This window comes from Pimephales promelas, chromosome 8 (genome assembly GCF_988280905.1).
Source record: "Pimephales promelas chromosome 8, fPimPro1.hap1.1, whole genome shotgun sequence".
Lineage (NCBI taxonomy): Eukaryota > Metazoa > Chordata > Actinopteri > Cypriniformes > Leuciscidae > Pimephales > Pimephales promelas.
This window is the reverse complement of record NC_142776.1, coordinates 39,432,676-39,453,891: the sequence shown is the minus strand read 5'-3', so window position 1 is coordinate 39,453,891 and position 21,216 is coordinate 39,432,676. Positions and strand designations below refer to the sequence as shown.

Sequence of the window (21,216 nt, the reverse complement as noted above, 5' to 3'; positions counted from 1 at the left end):
GAGTCAGCGCGGGTCAGTCAAGTCAGCGGGAGTCAGCGGGGGTCAGTCAAGTCAAGTCAGTAGGAGTCAAGTCAAGTCAGCGGGAGTCAGCGGGAGTCAGTCAAGTCAGCGGGAGTCAGCGGGGGTCAGTCAAGTCAAGTCAGTAGGAGTCAAGTCAAGTCAGCGGGAGTCAGCGGGGGTCAGTCAAGTCAGCGGGAGTCAGCAGGGGTCAGTCAAGTCAGCGGGAGTCAGCGGGGGGTCAGTCAAGTCAAGTCAGTGGAGGTCAGTCAAGTCAAGTCAGCGGGAGTCAGCGGGGGTCAGTCAGGCCAGTGATGATGATGACATACTGTTGTCCAGTAGGATTAGTGTAAACACACGTTGAGCTCATGTCTTAATGTGGCCCGTATACAAACACACACAGATTACTGTGTCAGCACTGTGTTTTATTCTAGATGTGAATATGCACACGCTACACTCTCACATCACACACTCACAAACTCCAATGAGAAGATTATCAACATCTCAAAGTTTCATGTACAGCAAGTAAAGTCAGTCCGAGGGGGGCGGAGCCACTCATGAATATGTAAATGAGCGTGTGTGACGGACAGCTCAGACTCTGGGAAGGTTGTAGTGCGTTCAAGATGTAGACGTAAGCTTGTTACTCGGCTAAATAAACACAAACACCGACCTGTTCCCGGCCCGACTCTAGTGCTGCTGGCCGGCGTTTGACTCGCTGCTATATCCGGCCCGCGTTAGACGAACGGTAACCATAGCAACTGTGTCTACATGAAAGGAATCAGCCCTTCATGCCAAGTGCCCTACAGCATGTAATTACTGAACCCGTATGTTCAGACACACAGATACAGAAGCATGCCTGAACTCATGCGCTGCCATATATATATATATATATGAACTCGTAATATTGTCCGTTTGCTTTCATGTGTTGATCAGCATGTTGACAGACTCAAGGCTCTCGTGTGCTGAATGATCTGTCGTCACCCGTCTCTCTGGCTGACACTCAATGGCCTCTTACATCACACACACACACACACACACACACACAGAGCAGTCAGGGATGTTGTTCATCTCTGTGTCTCTTCAGTCAGTAGACGGAGGTCAAGCTTCTCCTCTCCTGTTTTTCCTCGTGCTCGTGTCTCTCCTCTCCACTGTAAACCCTGTGCTCCTCTTCCCAGCAGCACCTGTGAGAGAGCAGGTAACACACACACACACACACACACACACACTCACTCACTCACACACACACACACACACACACACACTCACTCATCATCCACTTCCCTTCTCTGGTGATGAGGGCGGGGCTATAACCTGTCACTCACATGAGATACACCAATAACAAACCACAACCATCCAATTAATTCCTCATGGACACAATCAAGCCCCGCCCACATGTGTTCTTGTTCCAGAAGCGTTTCTCTCATATATACGACACTAGATAGAACAAAATACTGATGTGTGTGTGTGTGTGTGTGTGTGTGTGTGCTGCTCCTCACAGGCCGCAGCGGTCGGCGCAGTGTGTTCTCTCAGCCGTCAGTGGACAGGTCAGTGAGTGTGTGTGAGCGGGACGAGGGCTTTAAGCTGCAGGATCTGACGGATGTCCAGGTGATGGCGAGACTTCAGGAGGAGAGTGAGTGAACTTACACCGCTCCACACACTCACAGATCACAACACACACCTGTTCATTCCACTAATATCACAAGTATGATTACTGATTATGCATATGTAAATATTATTCATCACTGTAGTTTAAGACGAGGCGCTGTTTTGAGATCAGTGGGAAAAAACATCCAGAATAAACATTATTTTATTGCACTTGGTGAATTTGTGTCTGACTGTCTGTAGATTTCAATCTCTGAGTCTTAGTCCGATCTCCACTTCTGGAGGTTTGTTCATATTTCATTCGCCTGATTCACACAACATTTTACTCCGAAAAACATGCAGTAAAATCACACTATGAAAACCCAAAACAGATCAGGTAAAAACACGTAAAACATTAATATTAACACTTCTCACGCTTTACAACAAAATAAACATGAGAATAATTTTTTTTTTCCTTTGGAACAAACTTAAACTTAACAGTCAAGAACAAACCTCAGCACAACTAACTCACTAATAAAAATGGCTAATCTACAGCGATATAGATGCGGCGGTAGAGTTAACGAAGCGAAGATAAGGAGTCCAAATATTTCAGAAACGTCCTTTTGTAGAATGAGGAAGGCAAGTGAAGGACTCCAGTTTGAGTTTGTGCCAAGATGTTTTAGAAGGAGGTTTATCACTGATCCACACGTGAGGATATCGTACGGTCCGCCTGAACCAGGACGGGTTTACTGTCTCCATATCACATTTTAAACTGTAACAACACGGCGCGATTACAGACGGATATCCGTTTCGTTTGATTACACGTCACACTTAATAACACGGTTATGTGTTTGACCCCACAACGAAATACAAAGGATTCAAATTACATTTAGAAAATTAGATTGTGATCAATCAATTGGAGACGTATGGCTCATCATATACATGAGATTAACACTTGATGTTCAAGACTGCATTACAGTGATGAGAGTCTTGGAGAAATGTGCAAGATATATCTTCTTATTAACTGTTTTCTTATTTTTCTTATAACTGTTTAAAGATGACGTTGAGCGTTCGTTCCTCCAGGTCTCCGTCAGGACTTCGCCACCACCTCTTCCTCTTCCTCTTCTTCCTCTATGAAGCGCCACAGCATCAGCTTCTCCTTCCAGCGCAGCGACTCGCAGCTGGACGAGGAAGAGGAGGATGAGGATGAAGAGTACGGCGAGATGCCGCCCGCGCAGCCGCGCCTGAGCCGCGCCGGAGCCCTGCCGCACTCACACACCTTCGGCAGCATCAGGGACTGGAGGCTCTCCAGCGCAGCGCAGACACACACACACACACCTGCGCAGACGCACGGACTCAGGAGCAGCGCAGGTGATTATGATGATTAATCAGGTCAGATTCTGAGAGGAAATGATGCATCAGAGACGCCCGTATGCAAATTAAAATCTGCTGTAATCCGGAGCTTCTGCCAACATTCAATTGATCAAAAGTGACATTTATAATATTACAAAATATTCTATTTTTAAATAAATGCGGTTCTTTTGAACGTTCTGTCATCACAGAATCCTGAATATACAATGTATCTCAGTTTCCACAAAATGTGTGTTGATCATCAGATCCTCATATTAGAGTGATTTCTGAAGGGTCATGTGACACTGAAGACTGGAGTAATGATGCTGAAAATCACAGGAATAAATTACACTTTACTGTATATTCACAGATGATTTACATTACAATAATATTTCACCATTTTACTGTATTTTTGATCAAATAAACACGGCCTTGGTGAGCAGAAAAGTCTCTCTCAGAAACACTAAATCATGTAAAGATAATTCCGATATAATGCATTATGAATTCTATTTGTTCATATCTTTGAGAGAACGTTCCTGCCGGCTGTAGTTGAACGGGCTGATGGGTAAAACTCTCACTGATGTTCAGTCTTTAAGCATCTTAAATCAAACACACACTTTCTGCTGCGTCTCAATCCTCTTAAAGCACATCAAATGTAATTGGGCTTTAATCTGATGTAGAACATGTTCATGTTGTGTGTGTGTGTGTGTGTGTGTGTGTGTGTGTGATTGGCAGAGCTAACAGGAAGTGATGTTTCCTTAGATAAGCTGAGGAGGAGTATGCCGAACCTGCTGAGTGTCCCGATGGCGTCCGTTCCCGCGTCCCCGTCCCTGCGGATCAGCCAGAGCTTCGACTCGTCCAGGACACTGACGTGGCTTCAGACCTGCAGTACGTCACACACACACACACACACACACACACACACACATGATGGAATATCATACATCAAGCAAACTCTTTTGGCTAGAAGTGTGTTACTCATAGCCGGACTACATCGGGTCTATAGTTAACCTAGAGGAGAAATGACGGCTATTGGGAAACATATTTTCTTTTCTTAAGGATGTGTGTGTGTGTGTGTGTGTGTGTGTGTGCAGTTCCAGCTCGTGTTCAGAGTGTCGGGAACTTCTCGTCCTGTCAGACCCTTAAAGCCACCGCTTACGTCAGTCCCACCATCAAGGGTCCGTCGGCCAGTTCCCAGTGTGTGTCCCAGTGTGTGTCCCAGTGTGTGTCCCAGTGTGTGTCCCAGTGTGTGTCCGGTGGGAAAGTGTCCGTCTCCCAGATCCCGGCGCGCAGTGGTTTACCGCGGCCCATGTCCTTCATAGCGAGTGGCTCGCGCGGCAAACTCACGGCTCCAGTGCGCAGGTAAACACACACACACTCTCACACACACTCTCACACACACTCTCACACACACACACACACACACACACACACACACACACACACACACACACACACACACACACACTAAGGGGTGTAACGAGACCCTCATGTCATGATTCGATACACATCACGATGCAATAATATCACGATACTCCAAGACATATGGTAAAAGGTTAACAAAAAATGTACTGTTGATTAAACGGCTAAATTTGATTTGACAGTGTGTGTGTGTGTGTGTGTGTGTGTGTGTGTGTGTGTGTGAATAGTGTTGGACTTGATGCTGGAACCCAAAGCACAGGCAATAGAGACTCCAGAATAACAATATTCATGATTCTGAAGCTGAAAACACTGAATTAGATGTATGAAAAATATTGTAGGCCACTTTTTACACAAATATTCCCCCAGTGCAAATTCAACATTTCATATATAGCAGTTTAATGTAGTCCTGACACTAAAACTCTCTTTTGAGTGAACTATCCACGAGACCCCTGAAACACACACACACACACACATCAGCTTCATCTTCAGCTTCTTCAAATCCTCTAAGCTGCTTAAAACTCCAAACTGATTCGGATTAAAACCTAAAATTAGTAAGTTATGAAAAATTCAGGTTGCGATCCTGAAGAATTGAGACCCGCTGAGCCAAAACCAGCCTTTTCCTCATCCTTTAATGGGAACACTTCACAGTTAACGTTAGCTAATGCACGCATTCATTGGTAACACTTTACATCAAGGTCTCATTTATAAACATTAGTTTATGTATTAACTAACATGAACTACCAATGAGAAATACATATTACAGTAATGTTTGTAAGTCAAATCCAGCTTGTTCATGATAGTTCACAGTGCATTAACTAATTTGATTTTGTCTGAAACGCTTCCATCGAAGATTCAGTCTCTCTAACCCCGCCGTGCTGTGATTGGTCAGAAAGCAAACGCTCATTAGTGATGCGTACAGTGACGATGGCGTGGGTTTCACCGTCTCAGTCTCAGAGAAAAGCGTCTCCTCGACACGAACAACACGAGCCGAACTCTCCCAGTCTCAGATACACTAGTGTTTGAGGGCGGGGCTAAGAGACGCTGCTCAGCCAATCAACACCACAGGCTGGCATTATGCTAATTTCTGATGTTCTCTGTTCTCGGCCAGTTTGCTGACGCCGCCGAGGAGCCTGTCGACGCTGCGGGACGGGAGCTGGCGGGACGGGTGTTACTAAGGTCATGAGGTCACTTCCTGCTGGTCAGGAAGTCCTCACACACACACACACACGCTGATCATCGAAACCTGCTGCTAAAGCTGTTCCTGCTGCGTTTCTTTCTCAAACAACCACTGGAACTCAACAACCAGTTTGTAATATTTTTGTGATTTCAAATGGTTTTAACCAAATTTCCACACTTTTTAACTCTTTACAGGTCGAACACTTTATTGTCACTGTGTTTATACGATTAATATTCTTTTTTAACTTGATAACAGACGACATGCACTCAATGATCCAGTTATTGCACCGTTTAAAAGCATATTTGACTTAAATTATTGTTTTGGTTATAATTGTTCTTGTGTTGCACTTTCACTGTTAGTGATTATTTTGTCATTGATAATTTTTAGGATGAATTTCTATGCACTGTATTTATTTTCTTCTCTTGTTTTCTGATTTTATTGTGTAAAATATATATTTAAAAGCTCCATGTTTGCACATTGTTTCTGTATATGTGGCACCGTTTTCTTAAATAATTCTTTATGACTGAGATTTTAAAGAGTGTGTCTGTGTTTAAAGTCCAAATAAACTTGTGTTTGTTTTGTAATGAGATGTGTGTGTTCTGGGCACTGATTACACGAGTGATGATGAACGTGTCTCTAATGCTGATGAGACATTTATTGAGTCTCGCTCTGGATCTGAGCCTTTTTACAATCTATTATTGAAGATCACCTCATGCTCTCAGAAGATTTACTCTTTTTCTCCATATTTGAGTGAAATATGTCCATTAATACTACATAAGAAAAAACATTTTTGTAAATCAAGTGATCAGTCAACCAAATTATGACTTAAAAACGCTTTATGACAGTCGTAATTGACTAAAATTGTAACTCTGTATTTAATTCTGTCTTTAAATTATGACTTAAAAAGTTGAAATTAAAATGATGACTGTGTGTCATAATTATGAAATAAAAAATTTAAATGATGACATACTAAATTGAAATTATGATACATAAAGTAAACACATTTTCTGAATTCAACAGCATTTATAGAGTTTTTACATATCTTGCTTGTTTCTGTAGTTCGTCAATGCATCTAATACTATGACTAACTAGAAATGATTAGTGATGAATTTCAAAAACTTTAATTATGTTGGCAAATCTGGAAAAAGTATGTCTTCCCATACCGGGAGTCGAACCCGGGCCGCCTGGGTGAAAACCAGGAATCCTAACCGCTAGACCATATGGGAGGCGCTGTTGATACACGCGCCGGACGCTGTCTTATACTCACACAGCCACTCACAAGTGTGTTCGTGTACAATGAGGCATCAATTTATGGTTGAATGTAGTTTATGATTATGAAGTAATCATTCAGCATCATATTTCTCAGTCTTGTTTAATTGTACATTTCCAATCCTTCATCACGGTTTGTCGCGCGGTCAGTGACGTCATCTTTAAGTGACAGCAATTGGCACTCATCAGTGAGCATGTAGAATGAGTAAGTTACAACATTTATGAACATTTAAGGGAAGAAATTTGATTTCCATCCTTCATAATGTAAGTAATCACGTGGATTTTTCACAGACATTCCACGAGCTCGAGCCTCGAAGTGTAAACGATCCGCTAATGCAGTGAAGTATCTCTCTGTGTGTGTTTGTGTTTGTAATGCAGGGCTGATTACTGGAAATCCCAGCCGAAGAAGTTCTGTCAGTACTGCAAGTGCTGGATCGCAGATAACAAGCCCGTGAGTGAATCAGTCATAACCCTAACCCTAACCCTTCTCTTCCACACTCGATCTGAACGTGTTTCTGTGTTTCCACGCAGAGCGTCGAGTTTCACGAGAGAGGAAAGAATCACAAGGAGAATGTCGCGGCCAAAATCACAGAGGTAAGAAACAATAACAACACTAGAGTACTGCATACTGCCTCCTGAACTCAGTATGCACTCAGTGTGCGATCATTGGGCCTGTCCTCTTTGCACTTGAGCACTTGTATACTTGCATGATGTATTTCATGTATTTGGCACAAGTGTTCAAGTAGGCAGGAAGACTGCAAGTGTGTAAAACGTTTGATTACCCGATGGGACACAGTAGTGTTGCAAAAACTTTATTTTGATTGCCAATACTTTCCATTTCAAAATAAACTTCTAATGTCTGTTCAGTAGTCCCGATGTAACCGAAGACACAATTTAAAATTCTGTGATTAAAAATAAGTTGGAAATGCAAAGCCTACTCATCTGTGCACCAGGGAAATGTGCATTACTACATTTTTCTACCAACTTATATGAAATATGTAATTAATTTAACTTATCATTGGAATGTGTTGTCAACATCTAGTCATTTCAGGGCTTGTGATTTCCTGATCCTAATGCATGATGGGATATGCTTAGCCTTGAATACTGACTGCTCTGAACGGTTTTTGCAAACCTGTGGCTTTAGTGTGTGTGTGAGGGCACTGCACTTTGGCATTTTTAAGACATGGGATAGTCTTGCTAAATTTTATTTAATAGGCAGAATAACTTTATTTCTGGGATAAAGATTCGATTCGACTCACGCGGAATGTGATCATGTGACACATGGTGAATATTGCACAGTATTCTGAGTAAAGCATCCCGAACACACGTCACATTACTTTTTTACGTTATACATTACGTTTAAAGTTGGAAGTTGGTCTTTTCTTGACTTGAAGGTGTCTCATATCTGATGAAGTTTGCATCATTGCTTCTGTTTATTACTGTGAGGTCCTCTGTCCTGTAAAAAGTGCTGTGAAATGAGCTGGTAAACAGAAAGTTGGCTGCTGCTGTCAGAGCTGAATGTGTGTGATGATAAGAGTGTGTGAGGCTCTGATTGGCCCTCAGCGCTCATGTGATCCCGTTAATGTCCCTGACAGATTAAGAAGAAAAGCGTTGCGAAGGCCAAGCAGGAGCAGAAGATGTCGAAGGAGTTCGCGGCGATGGAAGAAGCGGCTCTGAAGGCGTATGAGGAGGATCTGAAGAGACTCACGGCTCAGTCGTCAGGTCTCGTTTACGGTCACTTTTATGAGTAATAATGTCTTATAATATTGTGTTACTCTCTAAAACGTAACTATTTGTGTTGACTTTTCATGTAAAGTAATACGTCACTTAAAGTAATACGTTACTCGCTGTCTTTTAGTCTTTGCAGGTGTTTAATGCAGTAATGCATTCGACAACAATATAATTCGCTTACATTGTTTTCTTTTAAAACACATTTAAAATATTATTATATTCTGAGCACATATATTTCCTGAGCCCTAGAGCGATGTATACCATTTAAAAGATCTAACATTACCTATTATACAACTCTTTTTATTAAAAGTAATATGTTTTGTTACTTAAGTATTTTTTGTCTGTTCCTGCACATGCATGAGTGACTTATGAAGAAGAGAGAGAATTTTACTTCAGTGATTTTAAAACGTTTAAGCAAATTGATTAAACTAAAAAGTAATGTACATTACTAAAACTACATAAAAAGTAAAGCGTTACTTAACTCTTTAAATTAAAATAGTAATCTGATTACACAATGCGTGTCGCTTGTAATGTTTACCGTCACGGATGTGATCGAGCTGATGTTCTCGTGTCTCTGTGCAGGTGTGAGTTTGCCTCCACCAGAACCTCCTGCTAAAACTGAGAAAAAACCCAAAAAACGTGCCGCAAAAGTGCCATCAGGAGCCAGCAGCCGCAGCCGGCCCGATGTGTGGGTGGGAGGAACCACGGGCGACGGCCAGGTGTATTACTACAACACCACCACAGGAGGTGAGACGCCACACACAAGCTCCACATGCACACGCGTGTCCGTGTTCTCCAAGTCGCCGCGTGTCCATGTTCTCGAGTCACCATTGTTCTCATGTTCTCCAAGTCGCCGTGTGTCCGTGTTCTCCGATTGGCTGTGTGTCCGCGCTCTCATGTTCTAGGATTTCTCCGTGTTCTTGTGTTCTCCGATTCGCCGTGTTCTCGAGTTCTAAGAGTCGCCGTGTTCTCGAGTCGCTGTGTTCTCGAGTTGCCATGTGTCCATGTTCTCGTGTTCTCCAATTCGCAGCATGTCTGTGTTCTCCGATTCGGCGTGTTCTCAGAGTCGCTGTGTTCTCGTGTTCTCTGATTCGCCATGTGTCCGTGTTCTCGAGTCGCTGTGTGTCCGTGTTCTTGAGTTGCCGTGTGTCCATGTTCTCATGTTCTCCAATTCGCCGCGTGTCTGTGTTCTCTGATTTGGCATGTTCTCTTGTTCTCCGAGTCGCCGTGTTCTCCGATTCGCCGTGTTCTCCGATTCGCCGCGTGTCCGTGTTCTCGTGTTCTCCGAGTCGCCGTGTGTCCGTGTTCTCGAGTCACTGTGTTCTCCGAGTTGCCGTGTGTCCGTGTTCTCCGAGTCGCCGTGTTCTCGTGTTCTCTGATTCGCCGTGTTCTCGTGTTCTCCGATTCGCCGTGTGTCCGTGTTGTTGAGTCGCCGTGTTCTCGTGTTCTCCGATTCGCCGTGTGTCCGTGTTGTTGAGTCGCCGTGTTCTCCGATTCGCCGTGTTCTCAGAGTCGCAGTGTTCTCCGATTCGCCGTGTGTCCGTGTTCTCGAGTCGCCGTGTTCTCCGATTCGCCGTGTTCTCCGAGTCGCCGTGTGTCCGTGTTCTCGAGTCACCGTGTTCTCAGAGTTGCCGTGTGTCCGTGTTCTCCGAGTCGCCGTGTTCTCGTGTTCTCTGATTCGCCGTGTTCTCGTGTTCTCCGATTCGCCGTGTTCTCGTGTTCTCCGATTCGCCGTGTGTCCGTGTTGTTGAGTCGCCGTGTTCTCGTGTTCTCCGATTCGCCGTGTGTCCGTGTTGTTGAGTCGCCGTGTTCTCGTGTTCTCCGATTCGCCGTGTTCTCGAGTCGCTGTGTGTCTGTGTTCTCAGAGTCGCAGTGTTCTCCGATTCGCCGTGTTCTCGAGTCGCTGTGTGTCTGTGTTCTCAGAGTCGCAGTGTTCTCCGATTCGCCGTGTGTCCGTGTTCTCGAGTCGCCGTGTTCTCCGATTCGCCGTGTTCTCCGAGTCGCCGTGTTCTCGAGTCGCTGTGTGTCTGTGTTCTCAGAGTCGCAGTGGGAGAGACCGGACGGGTTCCTGGACGAGAGCTCGTCATCATCAGGCGTGGGACACATGCCGGTGAGCTAAACTCGTCCGTCTGAGTGTGTGTGAGCCTGAGGTTGTGTGTTACAGATCTAACATCACGTGTACATGTCGCAGGATCCGTCAGCCGCTGCGTGGATGGAGGCCGTGAGTCCCGATGGCTATATGTACTACTACAACACACAGACCGGCGGTAAGAAACCGCTTCACAAACACATCTAAACACAAGGCCTTCTGCCCTTCACCTCTACAGACGAGACCTCATCTAAATCATTCCAGTTCTAACGGCCGGAGCACACTATAGTTCCTGTGTTCTGTTAGCGGTGTTCTGTTAGCGACCCCTAAGCTAATCACTGATGATCTTTACAACGGAAGTGAATCAATCAAAACTAACTTTATCTGGATAGTAACTTTATAACATCAGACCGTTATATCATCTGTCAGGCTGTTCAGAAAAACCTGTTTGATTTCTCATCCTGACAGAATCCCGCTGGGAAAAACCGGACGGCTTTACTTCGGAAGACATTTCTCCTCCTGGCGTTGAATCTCCTCGTGACGCGATGATGACGGCTGAAAACTCTTCTCCCGTTCATCCCGAGCCTCCGACTGCAGAAGAAGACTCGTCTGACCCTCCCAAAGACACACCAGAACCAGAACCAGAGCCAGAACCAGAGCCAGAGCCAGAGCAGACCAAAGACACCAGCGGGGTGAAGATCAGTTTCAGGGTGAGACGCTGACACACACACACTCAGCGGTGCGTTTCCCCAAAGCATCGTTAGCAACTATAGTGGCAGGTTCTGTCGTTATCCGCACTTCAACGAGTCGTGTTTCCTCAAACCATCGAGCCAACGAACATTCGCAGAGGAGTGTGTGTGAGCGACAGCATGGCAGAGGAGTGTGTGTGAGCGACAGATCTCGAGCTGCGGTTAGAAGCAGTTTCCCGTTTGCATGACATGTGACTCAATAAATCCTGATCATGAGCAGAATAAGCAATCTGACATTCAGTGCAATCTCACATTATGTATTACGTCTTTAGTGTGTCGAGTGATTGAAAGCGTCGTTATTGAAGAGCGTGTGTGTGTGTGTGTGTGTGTGTGTGAACGAGCTCTAGTGCGCAAGAACGAGTCATGATTGAATCTGGAAATAAAGCAAAATAACTGAGAAAAATGAGAATTAGACCGGGAAACACACTCCTGTACGACCTCAGTGTGTCTGTTCTCCACACAGAAGAGAAAAGAGGAGCCGATCCAGACGTCACCAGACGACGGAGGAGAGAAAACCCCAGCCGACGGAGGGAACGCTGAGCAGACGGAGGAAGAGACGAGCGCTCCTGTGGCGCAGAAGGAGACCGTGATCCCTGTGAAGAGAGCCAGGAAGATCAATCCATACGGATCCTGGGAACGGATCACGCCGGTGGTGGACCCATAGTAAGAATAATAATGTGTTCTTATGGCATATTCATCAGATGCTAGTCAAAACAACACTGTGTTTGTGAGGTGAATTACACTTAAAAAAGAAATTCGTTAACGTTTTTTTTTTAGGTTTATTAATATTTTGAGTAAGCATTTATTTTTATATTTTTAGTTTCAATGTTTTATAATGTTAATTTTAGTTTAATTTGTTAGGGTTTAGTTAAGAGTGTAAGCATCGGTTATCCGTTAGTCTCCATTGGCCCATTGAAGCCATTTAAAAAATGTTTGCCATTTTGAATTTCCCCCCCAAAAAAAGACCTTTTCAAACTTTTTGGCAACAAAAAAAAATGGAATTCAAGTCGATTCGAAGTTATTCTCGAGATAACCTGTGAATGAATTCGAAGAGCACGTCAAAATGGATATGATCCTGTATCTCCGCAACACTTCAGTGTATTCTGACCAAAAAATTGCTGTTTTTGCTTATAACTTCAGACCAGTTTTGGCCTAAAATCAGGAGACTCACTAGATTCCTCTGATTATGCCTAAATATTAATACATTTACAGTTGGCGTGACATGCAAATCCACTATTTTTTAAATCTATAACATGCATTTAGAATCTATTTTCTAAATGCGTTATTAATCTTTATTGCGACCAAGTTATTTGTGCACATGTTTTGTATTTTTAAAAAAGTTTTGATCCTTGTAATCTTTAATCAGGCTGTCATAACTGGATCTTCTGGGGCCAGTTGTTCAAAACATTTAATCTGGATCAAAATGATCCGGATTTGGAAATCCCATAACGTCTTACTTTTATGCCGGTTTTTCAAAGCAACATTGGACTGGATCACCCTGATCCAGATACACAGTTTTCAAGATTACCAAATTACCAAACCAGTGCTCTAAATGGGACAACATATCACAATGTGGGCTACCGGCTATGTAAAGAACAGGTAGAAGATAATCCTATTTTTTGGATCAAGTTATCCAAATCCCACTGACAAGTTTTGAACAACACAAACTGAAGGTTTGATCCAAATTAAAACTAGGATAGGATTCCCTGATCTAATCTGATTTCAGATTCCTTCTTTCCCTTTTGAACAACCCATTTTCAAGATTTGATCCAATCCGATAACCCAAATCCGATCAGCTTACCTTTGAACTACAGGCCCCATGTGACATATGCAGGATTCTCCAATCATTTAGTGTGATTAAAGGGATAGTTCACTTTGAAATTAATTTTTGATATGTTTTAGCTTACCTCAAGGGCATCCAAGATGTAGGTGTCTTTGTTTCCACGGTATACATTTTTCGGTCAAACTGGTGTTGTCTGTCAGTCATTTAATGCATTTTTTGGTTGGTCCACCTCAAAGAGCAGCACAGAGAAGTCAAAATTAAACATGATGTAATGATTCGTAAATGTAAGTACACATTGGTGGCCTAAGACACAAAAAGAGCGGTTTGTGTGAGAAAACGAACAGTATTTATATAGTTTTTACCTCTTAACAGCCGTCGAACTAATCTGTATCAGATCAGATGTCCAACTGAACCGTCTCCAGACGTTACGCCGGAAGTGATCTCTCGCGCGTCTACTTCGCGCATTGTTTGCACGGAGATTTCTGAAGTTTTAACTTTCACTAAACATATTTAGATATACGGGAAATCGCAATGGAAGACTATTTCGATATATCTAAATATGTTTAGTGAAAGGTAAAACTCCCGAAATCTCCGTGTAAACAATGCGTGAAGTAGACGCGCGAGAGATCACTTCCGGCGTAACGTCTGAGACGGTTCAATTGGTCGGTTCAGTTGAGCATCTGATTCAGATCAGTTAACAGTATAAATGTGTTAGGATTTGTTGCAAATATCATTAGTTATTAACTTAGGGGCCACTAACACGATAGCTTTTTCACTCAAAACGTGTGTGTGTTCTGCAGTGAGAAGGTGGATCTGCAGCTCCCGCAGGTGGAGAGTTTCGCCCCGACTCCGTCCGTCGCCCCCCCGGAGCCCCGGCCCCGGTTTAAGGAGCGCACCATCACGTCTCTGGGGTCCGAAGCCGGCGCCGGAACCACTTTCAAGAAGAGGAAGACCGAGAACGGCAAATCCCGGATCCTCCGGCAGAGGGGCGAGGACGAGTAGCTTCTCAGCAGAGTCTACACCGCTTCACGATGTTTTGTATTTTATAAATTGTTGGCAGGCGACGTTTTAACTGCCTTTCAATACTTATTTTGTGAATATTTCCAGGAATCAGTTTTGCTTTTATGTTTAAGTGATAATATCTCTGGTGTATGGAAGCTAGCAATTGTTTTTTTTATATTCCATGGCAGAAACGAGCTTTCATACTGTTGTACGAGTGTTTTAGAATATTTGTAATTGTTGGTTTGAAGAATTAAAGCCATAGTTTAATTATTATCACTTAATGTCTTACAGATGAACCGAGACTTTCATTGCTCACGACCTTCACATCAAATGACATTAAAACTTTTTACATTAAAATGACATAATTCCAGTTCCTTTCCTGTGTTTAGGTGTTCTATTGATTGATCCTCGTGCACTGAGAACTCTTGATCAAGTCAAGTTACGTTTATAAAGCAGCTTTACAGAGATGACAGGAAAATAATGCAACTAAGTTTGTTTCTCCTGTACAGCAGATCTAGAAGAAATAAATGGGGTTTGATACAAGTGTGTTTTGTTGATATCGTGTCATTAGGAGTCTGTGAGCGTCTGATATCGAGCTGATCGTCGTCCTCCACCCACATCAGAAACACTCAACCACCTTTTCATGATGAACACCACAAAATGAAAACTTAAACCTTATGTATAACTTATACTCACATAATGTGGGACATACTCAACAAACATATTATGCCATAAAATCCCCCAGCTCAATAACATGAGACATAAAGACTGCAGTGATCTGCCAGTCTGTATTATTGAGTCGAGAAATAAAGCTGCTTGTACATGTATAGAATTTAGTTTAATGACAGGAAATATGAAGAGTTCAGATGCAAAAGCCTCTAAGTGACATTTGAAATTTTCTTCTAGAATGAAGATTGTCATTTAAGTGAAATTACTGAACTTAAATATACGAGCTTGATAAAAATGACCATTCTAGAAGAAAATTTCAAATGGCACTTAGAGGCTTTTGCATCTGATCTCTTCATTTGTACACGTGGAGGAAGTGTGTGTGGATCTCAGCTGATGTCGGCGAGTTTGAGCAGGTCGTGTTTCTCCTGAAGGATTCGGATCAGGTCCTCCAGATCCGGTCCGCCCCGCAGGAACGCCTGCACACAAACACACACCGGAACCGATCTGGGACAAGGTGGACACTTTTACTGCTGAGACACTTAACCTTGTAAAACCTGGTATATAAAATGATAGTAAAAAAAAAAAAAAAAATCAAATAGAACAGTTATTTAACCTTTACATGAAATGTAAAAAAAAAAAAAGTGTTTTATGTTGAGTATCATATTCGATCCATCAGGCTCATATAGTCTGATATAGTGAGAATATAGAGGAAAACATGGTTTAATGTTATTAAAATATGCTGTTTGCTGCAGACGCCGATATTTACATGTAATTCTGATGCTTGTAAATAAATGAGATCTTCATAACTCTATAGCAGATACTGACATAAAATGCATATCAATATCTGCCAATAATATGTCTTAGTGAGATGATACTTAAAGTCGAGTCGCCTTTATTTCTATAGCGCTTTTTACAACAGAGTCTAGCAGCTTTACAGAGATAACACTGATGGTTAATTTCTGTTATAAAAAGATTATTAATTTAGTCTATATGAAGAGTTCAGATGCAAAAGCCTCTAAATGCCATTTGAAATTTTCTTCTTTAATGATGATTTTTATCAAACTTGTATATTTGAGTTCAGTAATTTCACTTAAATAACAATTAATAGGTAATTATCATTGCCATTTAAGTGAAATCACTGAACTTAAATATACAAGCTTGATAAAAATGATTCTTGGCACTTAAATGGCACTTAGAGGCTTTTGCATCTGAACTCTTCATATATATATATATATATGTTTATGTAGCCGCTCTGGAGAAAACAGTGATGCTTAGTTTATGATCAAAGCTCTTTCATTTTAAAACATATAATGCAATGCAATAATGATCGAGAGATGAACAAATAAACCTTCCTCAAATTTCTGATGATCATATTTGACACTTGGGATTTTTAGAATAAATGATGGATAATCAAGTAAACCTGCTTCAGTCCAGCTGAAATATTACTAACAATATTAAAGTTATTCTCATGTTCACTTGATAAAACTCAGAGCAGATTTCAGGTCATAAAGACTCGAGAGATCGACGGGTTTATCAGATCATGTTCAATATTTAGAGCTCTTTTTAGATATGATACAGTGGGTTATAATCACACTGCTCTGTGGAATACTTGATTCTGATTGGTCAATCGAGTCCCTGATCCCCCGTCAGGGTTTATTCTGAGATATCAACCAGCTGGATGTTCATTCCCCCTTACGGATCACCAGCATTCAGAACAGTACCTTGATGTCACGCGTCACATGACCAATCCTGTGGTCCGTCACTCGATCTTGACTGAAGTTATAAGTGCGTATTCTGTCCGACTGACATCGAGAGCCCACCTGAGACGCACAAACACATGTTATTAAAAGTCATTATAAATGTTAATATCAAACAGTGATGTAGTTCCTCCGGGTCTCGTTTTCAAAGATCAAAACATTCTTCAGTCAAGACACATTTACTGGAGAAGCAAACGGCTGACATCATCAGGTGTGTGTGTGACTGGATTGGTGAACTGGCCTGTTGTCTGCGAGCGCTGTGTGTTTGCTCTCTCTGCTGGCCCATGATGCACTGGTACAGCCGCGCTCGGAGAACACGCAGCGCCGTGTCGCGGTTCTTCAGCTGAGAGCGAAACTGCTGGCACTCGGCGACCGTTCCTGAGGACAGAAGACTAAACTGAGTCCAGATTCACCGCCAGAAACAGGAAAATAACAGAATCAATGACGCAAATTCAGCTGTAAACAGCAATAGTGTCATGCAGTCAGTCGAAATTGAAAATTAGCCCATGATATACTGCAGATATGAGCCAGGTCATGTTTTCGTATAACTCTGATTGTGTTCATCTGAAAGAAGAATGTCATGTACACCTCGGAGGGCTTGAGGTCGAGTAAATCATGGGCTAATTTTTATTTTTGGGTGAACTGTCCCTTTAAATGTCATAACCCTGTGTGGTGTCGTATCCGCACCTGTGGGCAGGTGAACCGCGCGTACGGCGCTGTCGGTGGTGTTGACGCTCTGTCCGCCGGCGCCGCGAGACCTGAACGTGTCGATACGCAGGTCTTTAGCCGCGATGTGGACGTCCACCTGTAGTCACACACACATCAGAACAAACTTACACACAAACACGACTCAGCTGAACAGCGATCGAGAGTTTCCCCTGCGCACTACACTCCTGAAAAAAAGAAAAGTGGGTGAAACTTCTGGTGAGGCGGCGGAAGTAGCATTCCAATGGTATTTTGTGTGTTAGTTAGCGAAGAGGCTAGCTGTTTTTCGGAGAATTATTTTACTATTTAAAGACGCAAATCTTTCTGAGAGATGTCGTTACGGAGCTCAGGGACAACATGTGCTGTTCGCGGTTGTATGTATAACCGGACTAAACTAATTCAGTGGCTTAAACGTGATTGTTTTGAACATAAGCTGAAAACGAAATCAGAGTGATCCTGCCAACGACTGTAACGTTAGTTTCCATCACCTCCCAAAAGACGACGAATCTTCCTGTGTACATTTGTTTAAAATCTTAATATTCTATAAACTCTATCAGCATGTGTTTGGCTGTTCGCTACTGATGTTACACCTAAACTCAGGTTGACAGAATACCAAATGTGCCAGTTAATGTATTCAAGCAGCACATTCATTTATAATTTTGAATAAACTCCAAAGCTCAGTGACTAAGTGTGTATTTTTTATTTTAATTGTTTGTCAGCTCGCACAACTGTCTGTCAACATGCCTTGATGAGTATTGATAATTAATAATGTTTATATTTATAATACTCCCAATCAACTACTGCTGAGGGTAAAGGTACTGTTATTTCACCCTTTTTAATTTCGTTGAGATTGTGTTCCCACATCGTTAGCTAGTTTGGATCGCTATAACTTGAATGACTGTCAACTATTGAATGAACGAGTGTCAAGCATGTCAAATCGCACTTTGTTTACTTCAAACCGGAAGTTGCGCCCACTTTTGACGCAAGGCCTCATGGGGCGTAGGAAACTTGTGGATAGTTATGATTGATTAAAAATGTATCCCAACTGACCTCCCGTGGCTGCGGCAGAACTATAACGGTGACGGTGCCCGTGTGGATTCGCTGCATGCGTGACGACAGACCGACTTCAGGAATCCTCTGCACTCGATGAGTCCCGCCCTCGAACCTCAGCCAGCGAAACACAGAGGCCCCCGAGATCCTGGCGGCGGCGTGATGAAGCCCTCCTGACACACACACACACGAACACACACACATTAAAATTAAAAACTAATACTTTATGTATTTTTATTAAATAGACAAATAACTAATTTTTTCCCCATATTTATTACGCTTTTACTCATTTGTTTTTGTATTTAAATCAAATTGTCTCCATAATATTTCGTAATAACTAATCATTTATTTTACTGAACTCACTGCTGTACTTCACTACACTATAATGGTATGGTTTATGGGTCTGAGGACCCCTGCGCCGCTGCGTGAGGCGTACCGTAATCTGCCGGAGTGTAATTGCAGAGCTCAAAGTCCCAGTGTTTATAGCAGGCGAAGCCTTGGTACATGTCGAAGATCTCTCGCGAGAACTGCTGGCAGACGTCTCCTACACACACACACACACACACACACACACACACACACACACACACACACACGTCACACACACACGTCAGCGAGCCTCTGGTGTCTGACGGGACTGTGATCTAACCTCCGGTGGTCCGCCCCGATACGACCTCGAGCACAACACTCCTGTCGTCCAGCTCCTCGGCGGGAACCAGCGCCTCCATCAGCTGCAACGGGAAAACAACACCTGACTCTCCGGACACCGTTCCCGATGGACGAGTGAAAGAACAACAGTCCAAACCTTCGCGTTGAGCTGCTTTATTCTTCTGCTCAGCGACTCATGTTCCTCTCGCAGGAGCTCAAGCATCTGCTGCTCTTCAGCACTGGTGTCTGGAACACATGAAGAACATGGAGAACACCGAGAACATGGAGAACACCGAGAACATGGAGAACACCGAGAACATGGAGAACACTGAGAACATGGAGAACACTGAGAACATGGAGAACACTGAGAACATGGAGAACACCGAGAACATGGAGAACACCGAGAACATGGAGAACACTGAGAACACCGAGAACATGGAGAGCATGGAGAACATGGAGAACACCGAGAACATGGAGAACACTGAGAACATGGAGAACACTGAGAACATGGAGAACACTGAGAACATGGAGAACACTGAGAACATGGAGAACACCGAGAACATGGAGAACACTGAGAACATGGAGAACACCGAGAACATGGAGAACACCGAGAACATGGAGAACACTGAGAACACCGAGAACATGGAGAGCATGGAGAACATGGAGAACACCGAGAACATGGAGAACACTGAGAACATGGAGAACACTGAGAACATGGAGAACACCGAGAACATGGAGAACACTGAGAACATGGAGAACACCGAGAACATGGAGAACACCGAGAACATGGAGAACACTGAGAACACCGAGAACATGGAGAACACAGAGAACATGGAGAACACCGAGAACATGGAGAACACCGAGAACATGGAGAACACCGAGAACACCGAGAACATGGAGAACACCGAGAACATGGAGAACATGGAGAGCATGGAGAACACATGGAGAACATGGAGAGCATGGAGAACACATGGAGAACATGGAGAGCATGGAGAACACATGGAGAACACCAAGAACATGGAGAACACCGAGAACATGGAGAGCATGGAGAACACATGGAGAACACCAAGAACATGGAGAACACCGAGAACATGGAGAGCATGGAGAACACATGGAGAACACCAAGAACATGGAGAACACCGAGAACATGGAGAGCATGGAGAACACATGGAGAACACCAAGAACGTGGAGAACACAGAGAACATGGAGGACACGGAGAACATGGACAACACTGAGAACATGGAGAACACCGAGAACATGTAGAACACTGATAACATGGAGAACACGGAGAACATGGAGAACACCGAAAACACTGAGAATGTGGAGAACACTCACTGTGAATGAGAGTTTGTATCTCTGCCAGTTCTCTGAGCGCTAGTTGAGTTTTCTCAAACGCGTTAATGACCCTCGACGCTTCCACTAGTGTTTGGTTTAAAGCCCTCCTGTCAGACTCAGTCATCTGTTTTCTCTCTAAACGAGCAGTGATACTCTTCTGTTCGTCCATCACGCGTTTAATGCGTCTCTGAACAGCCTCGTTCTTCAGGAAATCCTCAGTTTTGTGGCTGTTTGATCTGCAGTTTCTCACAGTTTGAAGACGAGGCGAAGCGCGCCTCAGGATCCGCAGCAGAGCCGCCGACATCAGCCCGATCATTTATTAGCAACAAGCTAACCATTACAGCAAAAACATATTAATGGAGGATGACAGTTCATAAGTCACTCCAGATGGCTATTTAAGGTTTATTTTGTCATGATAACTGACCATTTACTGTACATCTCTATGAAAGTAAAAGTAAAGCACAAGCACACACATGGCCACAGAAAAGAATAAACCGAGATATTTAGAGGGCGTGGCTTCCTAGCCGGCGCTGTCTCTGATTGGTCAGACACAATGAACGCTCTTGTGATTGTGATAGCCGTTACTTTTCTCTGCGTTGTTCAGGATGGACCAATCACAGTCGTTTGAGATTACCGGTCATCGACGATTAAATATTTTTATTTAAATATAGATTGCAAGTGATGGTTTCCATTTTGTTTGTAAAGCATATTAGTTAAGTTTAAAGTTTAAACAAAATGATTTGCTGTCGTATACGTTTCTATTAAAACAGAAAGGAAATGAGATTTCAGCGACCCCTGGAGGAGAAACCCAGGGACATCACATGGTGCGTGGAAACGTCACCAGCGCGTTGGCTCGTAGGATGTGTAGTCAACATGAGTAGGTCGGTGTAATCACTGTAATG

At 43.2% G+C, this 21,216-nt stretch overlaps 3 protein-coding genes and 1 non-coding gene across 6 annotated transcripts in view; 2 read left to right on the top strand and 2 right to left on the bottom strand.

Annotated features, from left to right (window-relative positions):
• slain1b (SLAIN family member 1b) overlaps positions 1-6,134 on the top strand; it is an 8,479-nt gene extending 2,345 nt beyond the window's left edge. The window contains exons 3-8 of one of the 2 annotated variants that reach the window (XM_039654614.2): positions 1,082-1,192; positions 1,496-1,627; positions 2,662-2,949; positions 3,664-3,816; positions 4,023-4,290; positions 5,459-6,134. In XM_039654614.2, coding sequence (XP_039510548.2) covers positions 1,082-1,192; positions 1,496-1,627; positions 2,662-2,949; positions 3,664-3,816; positions 4,023-4,290; positions 5,459-5,525 — 1,019 coding nt within the window. In that variant the 3' untranslated portion in view covers positions 5,526-6,134. The remainder of the gene's footprint in view (positions 1-1,081; positions 1,193-1,495; positions 1,628-2,661; positions 2,950-3,663; positions 3,817-4,022; positions 4,291-5,458) is intronic. The other variant, XM_039654616.2, reaches the window with a different exon arrangement.
• Positions 6,135-6,681: 547 nt separating this feature from the next.
• On the bottom strand, positions 6,682-6,753 carry trnae-uuc (transfer RNA glutamic acid (anticodon UUC)). Its single transcript has one exon. It is a non-coding gene; the product is annotated as a tRNA-Glu (tRNA).
• A 173-nt stretch (positions 6,754-6,926) lies between these two features.
• On the top strand, positions 6,927-14,508 carry wbp4 (WW domain binding protein 4). The gene is made up of 10 exons (XM_039654686.2): positions 6,927-7,060; positions 7,175-7,247; positions 7,328-7,390; positions 8,392-8,518; positions 9,110-9,274; positions 10,567-10,637; positions 10,719-10,794; positions 11,085-11,326; positions 11,829-12,028; positions 13,949-14,508. Coding segments are annotated over exons 1-10 (1,221 nt in total). The 5' UTR covers positions 6,927-7,058; the 3' UTR covers positions 14,151-14,508.
• A 573-nt stretch (positions 14,509-15,081) lies between these two features.
• mtrf1 (mitochondrial translational release factor 1) lies at positions 15,082-20,828 on the bottom strand. 2 transcript variants are annotated; one of them, XM_089134571.1, is made up of 9 exons: positions 20,315-20,828; positions 19,137-19,225; positions 18,981-19,062; positions 18,768-18,875; positions 18,332-18,504; positions 17,259-17,381; positions 16,818-16,955; positions 16,541-16,639; positions 15,082-15,295 (listed from the first exon to the last, which is right to left on the bottom strand). In XM_089134571.1, exons 1-9 carry the CDS (start codon positions 20,628-20,630, stop codon positions 15,206-15,208), a joined length of 1,218 nt encoding a protein of 405 aa, XP_088990697.1. In that variant the 5' UTR covers positions 20,631-20,828; the 3' UTR covers positions 15,082-15,205. The 2 variants fall into 2 exon arrangements, with proteins under 2 accessions (XP_088990697.1, XP_039510632.2); XM_039654698.2 differs by having other exon boundaries at positions 15,086-15,295; positions 16,818-16,954; positions 17,264-17,381.
• Between the last annotated feature and the right edge of the window lie 388 nt (positions 20,829-21,216).